We start from the raw sequence: 18,226 nt of genomic DNA on the forward strand, positions 1-18,226 counted from the left end.
TTTTGAAATAGCATGTGGAATAACCCAAAAGTAACCGGTGGGTAGCATTTACTAGCTTGACACATTTCAGTCCAAATCAATTTTTAATGTGGCCACGATTTGCCTCGGACAAATTGCAGTGCCTTAAAGCGACAATTATAGTAATCAGCGGAATTAGTGTCTAGTAAAACCTGAAACTATTTCCATCTGCCAGCTCCACGTCTTTTTTTGAAAACCAAAAACAACCAGCAAAACAAGTGGATGAACTATTGAACCATCTACCTTCAAAAACAATGTTTCATGATTAAATATCAACTCCAGCTGTTCCCATAAAAATCTAGTTGCTTTAATTTTTTTAATATGTGTGTTTGATTAAGGACAGGTTTCAACTCATTGTTGGCAACATTTACTCCAATCTTAAAATATTAGTCACCAATACAGTTATTAATTGATTATGAAATAAACGGCAATATATCTGCCTCCAACACCCCCCTCCCCAGCACCCACCACACTGTAAAAATAAAAAAACCTGCTCAGCGCATCTCCTTTAAACATTGCCCATCTCAGCTTAAAGCATTGACATTAGAGCAATGTTTGTAGGCTATTTTTTTTAAAACGGTGCTCCTTGCATAAGCAATTATCACAGGCAGAAATTATGGAAAGGACATCCTTTAGCTGGGGAGGGCGGCACGGTGGCGCATTGGTAGAGTTGCTACATAGCTCACAGCGCCTGAGACCCGGGTTCAATCCTGACATGGGGTGATGTCTGTACGGAGTTTGCACGTATTTCCCTGCGACCGCGTGGGATTTCTCCGGGTGCTCCGGTTTCCTCCCACATTCCGAAGACGTGCAGGATTATAGTCCCACCTGCCCGTGTTTGGTCCATATCCCTCCAAACCTGTCCTATCCATGTACCTGTCTCCCTATAGGTTAATTGGCTTCTGTAAATTGTCCCGAGTGTGTTGGATAGAATTAATGTACGGGTGATCGCTGGTCAGTCATGGAGTGATATAGCGTGAAAACTGGCCCAACGCCCACATGTCCCAGGTACACTAGTCCCACCTGCCCGTGTTTGGTCCATATCCCTCCAAACCTGTCCTATCCATGTACCTGTCTCCCTAACTGTTTCTTAAACATTGGGATAGTCCCTGCCTCAACTACCTCCTCTGGCAGTTTGTTCCATACACCCATCATCCTAGGTGTGAAGAAGTTACCCCTCAGATTCCTATTAAATCTTTTTCCATTCACTTTAAATCTATGTCCTCTGGCCCTCGACTCCCCTAATCTGGGCAAGGAACCCTGTGTATCTATCTTCCCGATCTATTCCTCTCATTGTTCGCGTGGGCCGAATGGCCTGTTTCCCTGCTGTATCTGTAAACGGTACTCAACAAAACAGCTGCATCTGGTACAGTAATGCATTGTTATACCATGGAGTACTATTAAATTATCAATACCCTATCAATAAGCAGCACGGTGGCACAGCAGTAGAGTTGCTGCCTTATAGCTCTTGCAGTGCCAGGGACCTGGGTTCGAACACGACTACGGGTGCTGTCTGTACGACATTTGTATGTTCTCCCTGTGACCGGCGTGGGTTTTCTCCGATATCTTCGGTTTCTTCCCACACTCCAAAGACATATAGGTATGTAGGTAAATTGGCATGATAAAATGTAAAAATTGGCCCTAATGTGTGAAGGATAGTGTTAATATGCGGGGATCGCTGGTCGGCGCGGACCCAGTGGGCCATAGGGCCTGTTTCCGCACCGCATCTCTGAACTAAACAAATACATAACCCCAACAAAGCAGTATAGGGGGGAAGGTTATAAGGGTCAGAACCGTGGTGCAGCTTAGAGCTGTGGCTTTTCTCTCCAGCAATTCCAGGATGATTTCTGACCTTCAATGCTGTGTGTGTGTTTGCATGTTCTCTTTAGCATGTGGGTCATTCCCCAGTGCACCCGTCCATGCTCATCACAAAAACATGCAGATAGGTTACCTGCTCACTATAGATTGCTTTACATGAGTGGTAGAAGTTTGGGGGGGGGGGGAGAACAAGATTTTAGGTTCGGATTAGTGCAAGAACTGGGTGCCTGATGGTTGGTGGCGTTTCTGTGAGCCAAAGAGCATGCATCGTTGCTGTATCTGTGTGTGATTCTACAACTAAGTTAAATGTGATGAATAGCTTCTTTGCTGCATAACATTCTTGCATTCTTTCTTCGGGTATTGGCATGCTTGCAAGGTTGACATTTATTATTTATTCCCACCTGCCCTTGGGAAGGCCGTGAGCCTTTTTACACAAACGGCTACATCAATGTGGAGAATGTACACCCACACTATTCTGAACATTCTTATTCCCCGTGTTCAGACGAGGAGATAAACTTTTCTCCCTGAATCTTCTATTTCAGTGGCATTGCTTCACAACATGTGATTTTCCAGAAGATTGCATGCAATTTAAATATTTTGAAATCAGTTTTAAAATAGTCGAGAGGATCAACTTGATATGTATCATCCTTAGCTGAGTAGAATCACGTTTTCTTTTAGTAATTTCTAAATTTGGATGAAGGTTTTTTTTTGCAGCAGCATTGAGGGGTTTTAAAATGAATAGTCCTGATGTTATTCTGTTCCAGTTAAGAATATTAAAGATATGCACTACTGTAGTTCATTCCCCTCCCTCAGCTTTTATCACTCGTTCCCTTCATTTCCCCATGGAAATCTGAAGAAGGGTCTTGACCCAAAATGTCACCCATTCCTTCCATCCAGAGATGCTGCCTGTCCCGCTGAGTTACTCCAGCATTTTAGAAACATAGAAAAACGGTGCAGGAGGAGGCCATTCGGCCCTTCGAGCCAGCACCGCCATTGATTATGATCATGGCTGATTGTCCCCTATCAATAACCCGTGCCTGCCTTCTCCCCATATCCCTTGATTCCACAAGCCCCTAGAGCTCTATCTAACTCTCTCTTAAATCCATCCAGTGACTTGGCCTCCACTGCCCTCTGTGGCAGGGAATTCCATAAATTCACAACTCTCTGGGTGAAAAAGTTTTTTCTCACCTCAGTCTTAAATGACCTCCCCTTTATTCTCAGACTGTGGCCCCTGGTTCTGGACTCGCCCAACATTGGGAACATTTTTCCTGCATCTAACTTGTCCAGTCCTTTTATAATTTAATATGTTTCTATAAGATTCCCCCTCATCCTTCTAAACTCCAGTGAATACAAGCCTAGTCTTTTCAACCTTTCTTCATATGACAGTCCCGCCATCCCAGGGATCAATCTCGTGAACCTACGCTGCACTGCTTCAATCACAAGGATGTCTTTCCTCAAATTAGGAGACCAGAACTGTACACAATACTCCAGATGTGGTCTCACCAGAGCCCTATACAACTGCAGAAGAATTTTGTGTCGATCTTTAGTTTAAACCAGCATCTGCAGTTCCTACCTACAACAAATTAGGAGTGACAGCTTTGTGGGTAATCTTTCCCATCTAAAAGGACCGAGGCTCTGCAGGAGAAATGAACTTCACAAGTTCATAGTAGAATTAGCCCATTCGGCCCATTTAGTCCACTCCGCAATTCTCTGCCTCCTAATCCCATTTTACTGCCTTATCCCCATAATTCTTGACTCCCGTTCTAATCAAGAATATCTATCTCTGCCTTAAAAATGTCCACTGACAGCCTCCACAGCCCTCTGTGGCAATGAGTTCCACAGCTTAACTAACTCACTTAACTGTAAAGCCAAACCAGCATATTTCAGTCATACAGAGAGCATAGGAGTCAACCCTGGAAGTTGAGTATGGCCAACGAGGACATGACCCCAGCCAATCACCCAGTGACAGGCTGATCCTCAGTGTCTTCAATGTTTTTGCAAAGGCAACTAAACGAGAGAAATCTGATTCAGACAAAGTTCTGCTGCTGCTAAATTACTTGGAGCAGTCTTCTCATAACACTCATCATATTTTTGCCAAGCACAAAAGCTCATGGCAAAACTCTCGATAACTGGCAGCTGTTGAATGGTCTTTGTCCAAGTGAGACATTAAGAGTGCCTTCCTCAGCCACACACACCACTGTAGGTATTGCATGTGTATTGGACTTGACAACACACCAAACCTGTTGGATAACTGGGAAATCACAAGCAACACTTGTACGTGCGAATGTTTGAAGGCTGAGCAAGTCTGACGAAGCACACCAGAGAATCAGCCTCGGATAGAACAGCTGTGAAACAAAGGTCTTCTGCCAGGCTGCTCCCTGTAGACCACACTCCAGTCCACAAGATCATGGAAAATGTGAGGCAGTTCCCATTTTAACAAGTCATTCTCAACAACGCCAGATGTCTCTGTTAATATTCAGCATCTCCATCAACTCCCAATACCTATTTGGCCCTTGTACTGCCCTTTACCAATAAGAAAGCAGGAACAGGGAGATACGGGACCTGAACGTGTGGCTGAGGAACTGGTGCACGGGGCAGGGATTTAGATTCTTAGATCACTGGGATCTGTTTTGGGGTAAGGGGGAACTGTACAAAAGGGACGGATTGCATCTTAACAGGTGTGGGACTAGCATTCTGGCAGGCAGGTTTGCCACTGCTACACGGGTGGTTTTAAACTGAATAAGGGGGGTGGGGTGTCGAATGGGCTAGTGGAGGATGGAGTTAAAGGGAAAGGGTTTCTTAAATGTGTGAGCGTAGAGACAGAGGGGTGTAAAATGAGGGTAGAAGCAATAGGTAGCAAGGTGAAAAGTAAAAGTGGCAGGCCGGAAAATCCAGGGCAAAAATCAAAAAGGGCCACTTTTCAACAAAATTGTATAAGGGGTAAGAGTGTTGTAAAAACAAGCCTGAAGGCTTTGTGTCTCAATGCAAGGAGCATTCGTAATAAGGTGGATGAGTTGAATGTGCAGATAGCTATTAATGACTATGATATAGTTGGGATCACGGAGACATGGCTCCAGGGTGACCAAGGCTGGGAGCTGAACATCCAGGGATATTCAATATTCAGGAGGGATAGAGAGAAAGGAAAAGGAGGTGGGGTAGCGTTGCTGATTAGAGAGGAGATTAACGCAATGGAAAGGAAGGACATTAGTTTGCAGGATGTGGAATCGGTATGGGTAGAGCTGCGAAACACTAAGGGGCAGAAAACGGTGGTGGGTGTTGTGTACAGGCCACCTAACAGTAGTAGTGAAGTTGGAGATGGTATCAAACAGGAAATTAGAAATGCGTGCGACAAAGGCAAAACCGTTATAATGGGTGACTTCAATCTACATATAGATTGGGTGAATCAAATTGGCAGGGGTGCTGAGGAAGAGGATTTTTTGGAATGTATGCGGGATAGTTATCTAAATCAACATGTAGAGGAACCAACGAGAGAGCAGGCTATTTTAGACTGGGTATTGAGTAATGAGGAAGGGTTAGTTAGCAGTCTTGTTGTACGTGCCCCCTTGGGCAAGAGTGACCATAATATGGTTGAGTTCTTCATTAGGATGGAGAGTGACATTGTTAATTCAGAAACAATGGTTCTGAACTTAAAGAAAGGTAACTTTGAGGGTATGAGACGTGAATTGGCCAAGATTGACTGGCAATTAATTCTAAAAGGGTTGACGGTGGATATGCAATGGAAGACATTTAAAGACTGCATGGATGAACTACAAAAATTGTTCATCCCAGTTTGGCAAAAGAATAAATCAGGGAAGGTAGTGCATCCGTGGATAACAAGGGAAATCAGGGATAGTATCAAAGCGAAGGATGATGCGTACAAATTAGCCAGAAAAAGCAGCATACCGGAGGACTGGGAGAAATTCAGAGACCAGCAGAGGAGGACAAAGGGCTTAATTAGGAAAGGAAAAATAGATTATGAAAGAAAACTGGCAGGGAACATAAAAACTGACTGCAAAAGTTTTTATAGATATGTGAAAAGAAAGAGGTTAGTTAAAACAAATGTGGGTCCCTTGCAGTCAGAAACGGGTGAGTTGATCATGGGGAACAAGGATATGGCGGACCAATTGAATAACTACTTTGGTTCCGTCTTCACTAAGGAAGACATAAATAATCTGCCGGAAATAGCAGGGGTTGGAGGAATTGAGTGAAATCCAGGTTAGCCGGGAAGTGGTGTTGGGTAAATTAAATGGATTAAAGGCCGATAAATCTCCAGGGCCAGATAGGCTGCATCCCAGAGTACTTAAGGAAGTAGCTCCAGAAATAGTGGATGCATTAGTAATAATCTTTCAAAACTCTTTAGATTCTGGAGTAGTTCCTGAGGATTGGCGGGTAGCAAACGTAACCCCACTTTTTAAGAAGGGAGGGAGAGAGAAAACGGGGAATTACAGACCAGTTAGTCTAACATCGGTAGTGGGGAAACTGCTAGTCAGTTATTAAAGATGGGATAGCAGCACATTTGGAAAGTGGTGAAATCATTGGACAAAGTCAGCATGGATTTACAAAAGGTAAATCATGTCTGACGAATCTTATAGAATTTTTCGAGGATGTAACTAGTAGCGTGGATAGGGGAGAACCAGTGGATGTGGTGTATCTGGACTTCCAGAAGGCTTTCGACAAGGTCCCACATAAGAGATTAGTTTACAAACTTAAAGCACACGGCATTGGGGGTTCAGTATTGATGTGGATAGAGAACTGGCTGGCAAACAGGAAGCAAAGAGTAGGAGTAAACGGGTCCTTTTCACAATGGCAGGCAGTGACTAGTGGGGTACCGCAAGGCTCAGTGCTGGGACCCCACCTATTTACAATATATATTAATGATCTGGATGAGGGAATTGAAGGCAATATCTCCAAGTTTGCGGATGACACTAAGCTGGGGGGCAGTGTTAGCTGTGAGGAGGATGCTAGGAGACTGCAAGGTGACTTGGATAGGCTGGGTGAGTGGGCAAATGTTTGGCAGATGCAGTATAATGTGGATAAATGTGAGGTTATCCATTTTGGTGGCAAAAACAGGAAAGCAGACTATTATCTAAATGGTGGCCGACTAGGAAAAGGGGAGATGCAGCGAGACCTGGGTGTCATGGTACACCAGTCATTGAAAGTGGGCATGCAGGTGCAGCAGGCAGTGAAGAAAGCGAATGGTATGTTAGCTTTCATAGCAAAAGGATTTGAGTATAGGAGCAGGGAGGTTCTACTGCAGTTGTACAGGGTCTTGGTGAGACCACACCTGGAGTATTGCGTACAGTTTTGGTCTCCAAATCTGAGGAAGGACATTATTGCCATAGAGGGAGTGCAGAGAAGGTTCACCAGACTGATTCCTGGGATGTCAGGACTGTCTTATGAAGAAAGGCTGGATAGACTTGGTTTATACTCTCTAGAATTTAGGAGATTGAGAGGGGATCTTATAGAAACTTACAAAATTCTTAAGGGGTTGGACAGGCTAGATGCAGGAAGATTGCTCCCGATGTTGGGGAAGTCCAGGACAAGGGGTCACAGCTTAAGGATAAGGGGGAAATCCTTTAAAACCGAGATGAGAAGAACTTTTTTCACACAGAGAGTGGTGAATCTCTGGAACTCCCTGCCACAGAGGGTAGTCGAGGCCAGTTCATTGGTTATATTTAAGAGGGAGTTAGATGTGGCCCTTGTGGCTAAGGGGATCAGAGGGTATGGAGAGAAGGCAGGTACGGGATACTGAGTTGGATGATCAGCCATGATCATATTGAATGGCGGTGCAGGCTCGAAGGGCCGAATGGCCTACTCCTGCACCTAATTTCTATGTTTCTGTTTCTATGTAAGAAGGAGTTGAAATGAGCATGCGCTTTTTACCGGTCACAGCGAAGGCTATTTGGGTCTAGCTTTCTTTAAATACATTGTACCATTGCTATGTTAAAGAAGCAAAAAAACATTCTATACCATCATTTTGAAAATATTATTGCAGCATTGTGCATGTGCAACAAATTGTGTCCAAGAAAACAAAAGATATAAACTGGTATGCTGCCTTTCCCGCTGAGTTACCCCAGCATTTTGTATTTATAAAGTGGTTACACCATTCATGTCGGACCTTGTTATCATATTTGTGCAGTTGGTGATTACACATTGCTGTAGTTTAGTATTCAGCATCTTTTTTTGCTGAATACAATATTAAATGTGTTTTAGCCCTGAACTAGATCTTACAAGTTTATAACTTACGGCTTTACAGAAAATAGTTGTAACGACAGTCATGATGTTTGAGTATTATAGCGCGTATACTGCTAAATTCATTTTTAACAAATGCAAATAAAACACTAATCTTTTTCCCCCTCTTTCACAGCTTATTTTCAGGCATTATACCCAGAGTCACATGGATCAGTCTTGGAGGCTTTCTGTTTTTAGGAACATATGATAAAGTCCACAAGCTGCTACTATAACGTGTCAAGAAATTCACTGTAATACCACGGAACTAGCATGGATATAATATAAATTGATTTTTATTAGAACCTTCAATTATTTTGTTAGACATTTCTATATTTTACATTTCTGTAATATGTATATTTTTTAGCAAATTGTATAAATAAATATTTGTGCAGAAAAGTAACACTTCCTCAATTTGCCTCCATTAAGCAGCTTTGCCGTGTCCTTTCTGGTAACATATAAAAGGAAATACTGACATAGTCATTTTACTTGGTGTCTCTGAAGCAGTTTCAACAGAAATATGTAGGCAAGGGTAAGTTATCAGGTTTAAATTATAAAGTTGCACACTAAAGATCCTTAGTTCAATCTCCAAATTGTGCAGCGTTCATAATTTCTAAATAAACTTGCAAATTCAGACTATTGTAGCAGTATTTACCTCAAATGCCATTTTGCTTGACACAGTCTAGCAATTTCTCAAATTACCCATATGGAAGGATACTGCTCAACAGCTCATGAGAAGACTTCAAGTGAACAAACAAGTAGTTTATAAACAAGATGCATTTTCAACTTTTACCAGTGACCCATTGGCAGATAGTGAGTGACAATACAAATTCTGCTATCATGTTTGAGTTCTGTAATCATGCTGCTCTGGGTAACTTTTCTGTAATTTGAAATATTTCTATGGGAAACTTGGGTAACTGCTACTGAAAAGTTATGTTTTTTTAAACTCCAAAAATGCCTATGGTAAATTAGATCCTTTATCAAATGTGTGCAATCCCCAGAAGTTTTGTCGACGTTAATTGTAACAAGCCATTTAGAACAAAGGTAAGTAGATTTATCTGAGCAATGTTACTTTCATTATAACCTCTTGTAATAAGGCACCAGAGGGTTTTACAAAATTTAAAAACAGCAACCAAACGAGTTTTCAAAAATTCTTAAAGTTCATGTTATTCATGCACTAAATAGGTTTAAAATATCTTCTGCAAAAGATACATAAGAAACTCTTATATACAAACATATAAAACAAAACATTCCTTTGTACATTATTATTCCCCGCATTTACACGCTTCAGAAGCAAGTAAATTGCCGAGCTACTAATTCTTCCCAAGGAAGCTTAAAAAAATGTATATACACAGTTAAAGAACGCTCGTACAGGTCTTCCCCTATACAAGCTGTGTCCTGCCACATCTCTTCATCTTGGAGAGGTAGCTAAAGGTGGTGAGGTAGTAACAAAAAGCTGACAACATTTTCAGTGCACAGGTGTACATTTGCATTCTTCTGCAAACTACTTCTGCTTTTCAGGTGAAGTCTCATGAATGTAGCAACTGCCCATTAAGTAGCAAAGTCTGTTTGGTGTCAACTTCAGAGTCACTGCGCGATAAAGTTCGAGGTCTCTCACACAACAATGCTGGATTGCCCGAGGCCTCCAAAGATGGAAGATGTTCAGGATTGTGAAGTTCCTGAGTCAACTGCACAGGTTGGAAAGATGTACCTGAAAAATTAGACAAGTTTAAAAAGTTTAAAACCTGGCAGAACTAGTTAAGAATTATAATATCAAGATGAATGTAAATCTCAGAGAAAATCCATTATTTATTTACTTAATAAACTGCATAAGAAAATCCATATTTTCAATTGTTTGTCTTTATTCCACCGAAACATTTTAATTTACATTATAACTTTTATTATCGTGAAAGAACTTTAGAAGCAAAACTATTATTGTTTTTTCACACTTGAACCAAGACTAAATATTACCTTTATTGGCAACAATCTTTACAACCTGTAGATTTTGGGGCATCCTATCGTGGTTGCTGGGATAAACAGGCCCTTGCCTTTCCTTCATGCTACTGAAAGTCCCATTGCATGGATGATTAAAAATTCCTCCATTGATTATATTCTGTCCTTTAGCATCTTCAGGAGAATAATCCGTACTTCCATAAGGGCTTGAAGTGTTGGCATTATCAAACTGATCCATGCAAACTATGGGTTGGACATCAAACAAACCTATTCAATCAAACAAAACAATATGTTACATCATTGTATGCAGGTATTGATTTGAAACTACTTTTATAGTGCTTCCAACAAGTAGACATTTGACATGATAGTTTGATATGAACACAATATGCATTGGATAGTCATCATCAATACAAATCTGCCGGTACGGAATAGATACTCCCTCTGAGATAGTTCTGCATAGTTATAACAATTTCTACATTCATTAGATGTACATTACGTTTGTTCAGCCTACAAATACCCAAACAGAACAAGTTATATTTCAGCAGAACGACTGGAAATTTTAATTAATATTTACTGAAAATCAAATATTACATGATATAACTCAAGCATTCAGATCATTTCCCTATTTCCATAATAGAAACATAGAAATTAGGTGCAGGAGTAGGCCATTCGGCCCTTCGAGCCTGCACCGCCATTCAATATGATCATGGCATGATCATAATCTTCTACGTGTTGTAATTCCCCTTCATTTCTACTGCACACAGCCTTGAATATAAAGTTGTTTTAGAAACTGGATCAGATCAAACCATACATCAACTGAATAATAGTCTGAATTCACAGTCGGGAGTCCATTATTTTCTGTTTTTAGAAGCAAAGTCTAATGGTTGCAGGGAAATGTCTTAAAACCAAAAAGATCGTCCAATTTAACCCAAAATAATTGTTAGCAAGGGATGATTAATCTGCGTTTATACTGGAAGAATATTTCATTGAAACATTCTGCACCCTAATAAAAGTCAGATACACATGTAAACAGCTTTAACCAATTTCTGAATTTGAGGAACTATTATTCGTTTATACAAATAATCATAGACTCATAGTTCCAAAGAAGCCCTTCGGCCCAACTAGCCCATGCCGCCAAAGATGTTCCATCGACTTTGCCCAAAAGGACAAGGTTCTGCATAATGAATGTTCCTATGGCTAAGAACGTCTGGCATTGAATGTTTGGAGCAAATAAAGCAAGGTTGTCGAGGAATATTTAACTCCAGAACTGCCTGTGCTTTAATACTCAAATCAAAATCCAGGATCCAATTGTTAGATTTTTGCAAACCATTTCTAAATTTGCTCAGCTTACTCTCCTTCGTCAAAAAATGACTGTAAACTCAAAAAATTCAAGTCAATACCTGCAGCATATTTTGAAACTGTAGCTAAACACATACCTGGATTTTCTGGGCACAGTCTTCCTTCTGTTGCATGTTTACATCTATCTTTAATATTGCATCCAACACAATGCTTTGCTTTCCAATAGGAAATATTGTGATTGTCCACATCTGCATAGTTTCCAGCATCAGTCCGACATATACCTGCAATTATAGTCCGTTAGATTTTGCCCACTCTGAATGAACGCTCATAGTTAACAATCTAGATACATATGTAGTCATCAGAAATACCACTGTCTTATGAAAATGGTGGAATTGAAATTTAGACAATCTTTTGCAGAGAGCAATAGATTTGGGAAATGTTACAAAAAAAAGAACATGGCATCAAAATGTGAAATGGGGGTAACAAATGCCTGAGCAACATTTAAATGACAGGTTCTAAATTAGACTAAATAAAACCAGCTCATATTCACCACCCATTCTTAACACCTGAATCATAAAACTGATGAAGCTCTAGATATTGAGGCAATCTTTGCTACCTAGTAGCACCTGGGAATGTAAAAATCCCGGCTTTGGCACAACCCTCTGTCTTCTGTCAATAAGCCAATTCCAAATCCAATTAATCATAAACCTTTCACTGTGCACTGAGCTTCATGCACTATTTTGCAGGAATATTTTTTTAAATGAAGTATCGGTGCTGCAGAATAAAAATGGGGGGGGGGGGGTTAAAAATCAAAATTATACCATTGCTCTCTGTATGTCTGCTGGGCATTGCTGCTGCTAGTTGCAAATTGCTGCTCCCATCCACCCTGAGAGAAGTATCCTGGCGTTCAGAGAGTGTTCCTTGTGAGGAGAGGCAACTGGGTACATCTGGCGGCACGATGGTTTCATCTGCAATGTATGCACAAAAACATGTTAAAATAAGCATGTCAGGCACAAGGTCACACTTCCACTGAGGTCAATTGTGTATTATAGACTGTCCCTAAATTTAATTCCTAGGAAAGTCTTTATCAAAATCTGTCCAAACTTTTAAGTATATTAACATTATATCTGCTTCTCAGAACCACGGTGTGTGGTTGCATCAGTTTCTTAGACTAACAAGCTAAAGTTTAAATTTTAATTGAATATGCCCGAAGCATTCTGCAGGACAGGCAGCATCTGTGGAGAGATAAATACAGTTCATGTTTCAAATCAACGAACCTTCTTCAAAACTGGGAAGGGGGGAAAAATAAGGTTATTGCAAGCTGATAACTTTCTATTGCGGAGTGCTTCCATCATTTGCAGGTTTTTGATTTTCATTTACACTTAAATTTAAAACATCAATATACCAATTTAGGAATCTGAAATCAGCTTTAAAAATCAGAAACCATAAAAGTAATATTTTGGAATGTGGTCGATGCTCATGATATATTTCATATGGACCTTTGAAGTAGCACAGCTCAAGAAGGGAAATCTGCGGCAGAATGAGACTGAACTAAAAGTCGTCCAGAGTGCAAGAATCTCAAAGTGATAGAAGAGAGTTTTGATGAGGTAATCGACTCAAAATATTGACTCTTTGGTACAATAATCCACATTTTTGCAGCAAAACAATAATCAAGTTCGCCGTTACAATATTATGTATGATTTTGGTGACTGTGGAAAGGTTGCCAGCTATGAGAATTCATAGAAAGCCAAGATGACTGCAAATTATTTGCAATGGAACCATCCCTATGACCTCTTTCAAATGGAGGCGCCCAAGAAAATGTTCATAATAATGAATGATTCTGAAAGTTAATAAATGATTCAAGAAACTACCAGATTGCACAGGTTATTAGTTCAAGTTCTTTAACCTTATTTCATGCATTAATATACAAATTAGAGACTAACTAAATGGGTGCTTGCATCATTTAATGCAATTGTTTCAAGACTTATTTTGACTGTAAAATGCTCGCTACAACACAATATACCCAGAGTTAACATTTTGAATGGTGGATGCTGCAGAATCCCACAAGTAATTAACACTAGTATTGTTAAAAAAAAAGATGCAGATTGGTGAAGGTTCCAATAAAAGTTGGAAAGTCAACCACTTGCATATGTGGAGAATGGGTATAGGCAAAACAGATATCCAGCTGGGACTTAACATGTGTCTGACATTACACAATAAACTGCTTACCAACGTTTTTTTGGCAAAGGGCAAACTCACAAATCTGTACAAAATTAATTGGACAGGGAAAACAGCAGCATTTTCCAGAATCATGAAACTGTAGAATCTAATAAATTGACAGCAGGATTGTTCTGGAAACAGGACCATGTACCACTGTTAGATTACATTTAACATGCAGTAAATAATGCTTAAAAGTGTTAGTGGATCACTCAAAGATAAAGTGGTAAGTGCCGCACGCACCTGTATTTGTCACACTGTATTCTTCACTCTTCTTCCTGGTCTGATAGATGATGCATACCCAAACCAGAGAGGTGATGACAATGCTGCAGACCACTGCAATGATGACAATGCCCACGGTCATCGTTGCATCCTGTTTGTTTCGTCCCACCACACAAGCCGACGACGGCAAAATGCTGAGGTGACTGTGAGCTCGTTCAGTGCCCAGTGGATTGGACATCTCGCATGTATATTTGCCCCCGTCGTCCGACACCACATTCCGTATGATCAGCAGTTGGTTTCCAGGCGTGAAGTGATGCCTCTGTGTAACCACGAGGGGTTCATCGCCCTTTAACCAGGTTATTCGTGGAGAAGGGCTTCCCGATGCCATGCACTGCAGAGCAATAGTTTCCCCAATCACTACTGTTTGATCTTCAAGCGGATAAATCAATGATGGAGTTTCTAAAAATACAAAATGCAGTGGTAAAACACTTGAACTTCACGCACGTACCTCAATTTACACGTATTCTAATTTGAGAAAAGCTGTATGAAATTATGCTAAAGCTTCCGCCCCAGCATTTATATGTCCCCCCATTATTACTATAACTGCATCTTACTTCTACACATTTGATGCATTTGAATTGGAGACAGAGAAACAAAAAAAATCAAAGGCCACCAGCATATTAGTAGCTGAAGTGGTAGGCAAGACCTCTATTCATTTTAACCAGCTCAAGAAAGATGTTTTTAATGTGAACGGTATGGGTTGCAACAATTCCTGAGACGGGTATTAACTTCACAATTTTACTTTCTCCATTTTAAAATATGAAACATAAAAGTAAATAAATATGTTGACAAGAAAAATAAGCAATCACAAATTATGAAACTATGAATATGAAACTGAAGGGATATAGTCTTAATTTATATGCATTGTCAACAGTAAGAGGATGAGTTCAGCAACTTTCTAGCAAACTATGTAGATGATATTTAATTGAAAAAATAACTAACATAATTAAACACCGTTCATTTCAACATTACGATTGGTTTGGTGTTCAGTAACAAATGGTTCACTCAACCTCTTAGATTGCATAGGGTCAAAGGGTCAGGGTGAACATTCAGTGTAAAATCAGACGTGATGCATGTAGAAATGTATTTATATTAATAGCAAGTAAATACTGAGATATTTCCCCCCCACCCCACGCAAGATGCCACAAATTCAAAGCTGATGCAGAGATGCCGAAGCACAGTAACTTTAGGTGTACTCCAGTTTCAGAATATTTTCTATCTTTTGGGAGTTTGGTTTTAACCTCCAGAGGTTCACTGCTGATAAGTGCTTTAAAGTTTCGGTGGCTTCAATAATAAGTCTGTTGTGGCTTCAATAATATTGTAAGAAACCCAAGGTACAGATGGACAAAACTAATGTTTTCATTCAGTTTCGTTATCAAGATCTTGGTATTTTACCTTGTTGCAATCCTGGATTTTGAGCCTAAGGGACTAAAGCAAAAGTAAAGAACCAAACAAATACACCTCAGGAAAAAGGTGCTGGGCATTAAAAGGCAAGATCAGATATTTAAATTATGATGAATGAAACTTGTGGTAAGGCACAAGCAGCAGTGTTCTAGGTTCTAGGAGATTTGGGTGGGTGTGTAGAAGGTGGGATTGTGAAGACACTGGGGAAGGAACCCTGAACATTGTAGTAATAACAAGACTACAAAGCTCACCATTCATTATTCTAACAGTAATCACAGGGGGCCTGCTCCATCTTAAGCCATGGATGTTGCCCAATTATTTTGTCTTAAAACATGGAGCATGGATACACTAATTATCCACTAAACAAAGAGGACTCGCCATTCACATGTACATGAACAGCAGAATGACTACAGACTCTGTACTATGCAAACCGACTTTTACAAGTACTGTTTCTTATTCTCAGATTTTAATTATGGTCAGCAATATAGGAATTTAAATCTGATTACCAGATCTAGTTACGGTCAAAAATTCGGAATTAACCACAACAAAAAGAAACTTCCCACGAGGTCATCTCTGCTTCAGTATTTATTTTTTAATCATGAATTAATGTTTTGCAACACAATATATTTCGATTGGACAATTCTGAAAAAGCTATAAACAGAATCCACCTACCCAATATTGTGAGGGATGCATTAGCAGATATTGCCCCTGCAATATTTTGAGCTGTACAACTGTAAACTCCCATATCTTCAGTTTTTACATCCACAATAAAGAAAACATCATCTTCAGGCATCACGTGCATCCTCCTTTCACGGGCTGCAGGAAAATCTGTCCCGCCATCCTTCTGCCATGCAATCTGTGGAGCAGGGTGGCCAGTAGCCGCACATTCGAGCCGAGCATTGGCTCCTGTTCTGATAGTTATATCTCTTGGCATTTTAACAAATGATGGCAACACTGCAAATATAAAATATTACCATAAAGCCAAGTGAAAATATTTCTCAAAGTGCAATTTTGTCTTTTTTTTTTAAAATAAGCAACATGAATGGGAGCTGAGCATTCCCTTCAAATCTATTTTGGGCCCATTTACTTATTTCAAATGAAAGTTTATTTTAGCGTATAGGCGACATTATCTTACAAGGACATCACGAATACTTGGGATTTTATTGGAATGATAGCGAGTGTTTGCATTGCAAATTCCCCTGTGCCTTTACAACCCAAATACATGTATTTGCAATTCAAATACATCTAGATAAGTGGTCTGGAAGATCTATATTTGGTCACCAGTGGCAACAATAGCCAAGACCATGATACTTCAAATTAATGACAAGACCCATCCTTAAGGGAACAGTAGTTAAAACAGACCACCAATGCCACTTTAAACCATAACATAGGTAATTGACACAATCGGTGCGTAAAATATAATAGCACATATGCGGCACAGTAGTGAAGTGGGCAGCATGGTGGTGTAGCAGTAGAGCTACTCCCTTACAGCGCCAGAGACCCAGGTTCGATCCTGACTACGGGTGCTTGTCTGTACAAAGTTTGTACGTTCTCCCAGTGACATGCGTGGGTTTTCTCCGAGATCTTCGGTTTCCTCCCACACTCCAAAGACTTGCAGGTTTGTAGGTTAATTGGCTTGGTATAAATATAACATTTTCCCTAGTGTGCGCGGGGCAGCGTTCATGTGTGGGTATCGCTAGTCGATGCGGACTTGGTGTGCCAAAGTACTTGTTTCCGCGCTGTATCTCTAAACTAAACAAAACAATTTCTATGCTTCCAGTGCATGCTGGAATATGTGTTGAAGTTATTATAAATGCATTGTCAACTGCAATGGTATAGAAATTTGGGGCCGTTTCAGATTGCAAAATGACATTTAAAATCAGGTGGTTATCAACCTGAAAAGGTGTAATTCCGTTTCCTTCTCCATAGATGTTGTTTAACATGCTAGATTATTTTGTTTATGTTTCAGATTTTTACCATCTGCAGTTTTTTGGTTTGTAAATCTTTGGTTCAAAGCTAGAATAAACTGAAGATTTTTGGTGTGTCACCATCTTGAACCATTTGTCGCAACAAGTTAAATGAACAATTCAAGTACATATCCTGCTTGTACCCACCGTTAACTGTAAGCTTGGCTCGAGTAGAGTAAGTCGAGCCAAAGTTGTTAGTTATCATACACTGATATTTTCCTTCATCTGAAAATTTCACATTTCTTAAATGAAGAATGGTGGTATATTCCATTACTTCACCATCCTTTGCCCGAACGTGTGCAAAGTTCTCAATCTCGGCATTGTGTAGAATCTCGTGATCTTTTTTCCAGGCAAATATCATTGGGAAGTTGCTACTGCTTGCAGCTGAACAAGTAAAATGAATATTTCTGCCAAGCATAGCCATGGTGGTCTCAGGCTGAACAATGATCTGAGGCTTTGGAAAGTCATCTGCAATAGTAAACATGTAGAGGAACAAATTTGAGTAACATAAATTAATAAAGTTACAATATATTTTATTACAGATAGGCAGGTGGAATGGAGAGATCAGAGGTTATTATGGTGTGTTATATTTTTTGATGAAAATCATTGTCTTGTGGACATAGCTAAGCCAATCAAAAAAATAGGATTGCAGATCTGTCTTCATGTGATTACATGTTTGTTTCAATAAACCATTGAGGAAACCACTTGTTTCTCTTGCAAGCCATAACCTTAGTGAACATGTTCTAGAAGTTATAACCCATACTTTTATCAGGACCTGCAAGTATGTTTGTGGCAGATAGCAGGCATATTTCGGTTATTGCCTGCAATTCTCACAAAGCAAGCTTGCCATGTCACTTGTTGTCATGAGGTCACTAGTTTTCGATGACACTTCCTACCAAGAGAGATCCCTATATTGGCCTCAGCGACCATTCTAACACCACTCTATAAGTCAGCCACACTAAATGTTCTTCCCTTTATCCTGTATCTGTACACTGTGGATGCCTCGATTGTAATCATGTATTGTCTTTCCGCTAACTGGT

General features: G+C 40.1%; 2 protein-coding genes across 2 annotated transcripts in view; one reads left to right on the forward strand and one right to left on the reverse strand.

Moving 5' to 3' along the window:
* slc25a26 (solute carrier family 25 member 26) overlaps positions 1 to 8,467 on the forward strand; it is a 125,500-nt gene extending 117,033 nt beyond the window's left edge. Inside the window, exon 10 of the mRNA XM_033036667.1 lies at positions 8,204 to 8,467. Within this exon, the coding sequence (XP_032892558.1) occupies positions 8,204 to 8,300 (97 nt within the window). The 3' untranslated portion in view covers positions 8,301 to 8,467. The remainder of the gene's footprint in view (positions 1 to 8,203) is intronic.
* The window catches only part of lrig1 (leucine rich repeats and immunoglobulin like domains 1), a 59,797-nt gene continuing 49,913 nt past the window's right edge, over positions 8,343 to 18,226 (reverse strand). Inside the window, exons 13-19 of the mRNA XM_033036666.1 lie at positions 17,334 to 17,654; positions 15,892 to 16,173; positions 13,777 to 14,214; positions 12,138 to 12,284; positions 11,454 to 11,597; positions 10,036 to 10,284; positions 8,343 to 9,775 (exon numbers count right to left, since the gene is read on the reverse strand). Of these exons, the coding sequence (XP_032892557.1) occupies positions 9,594 to 9,775; positions 10,036 to 10,284; positions 11,454 to 11,597; positions 12,138 to 12,284; positions 13,777 to 14,214; positions 15,892 to 16,173; positions 17,334 to 17,654 (1,763 nt within the window). The 3' untranslated portion in view covers positions 8,343 to 9,593. The remainder of the gene's footprint in view (positions 9,776 to 10,035; positions 10,285 to 11,453; positions 11,598 to 12,137; positions 12,285 to 13,776; positions 14,215 to 15,891; positions 16,174 to 17,333; positions 17,655 to 18,226) is intronic.

This window comes from Amblyraja radiata, chromosome 18 (assembly GCF_010909765.2).
Source record: "Amblyraja radiata isolate CabotCenter1 chromosome 18, sAmbRad1.1.pri, whole genome shotgun sequence".
NCBI lineage: Eukaryota > Metazoa > Chordata > Chondrichthyes > Rajiformes > Rajidae > Amblyraja > Amblyraja radiata.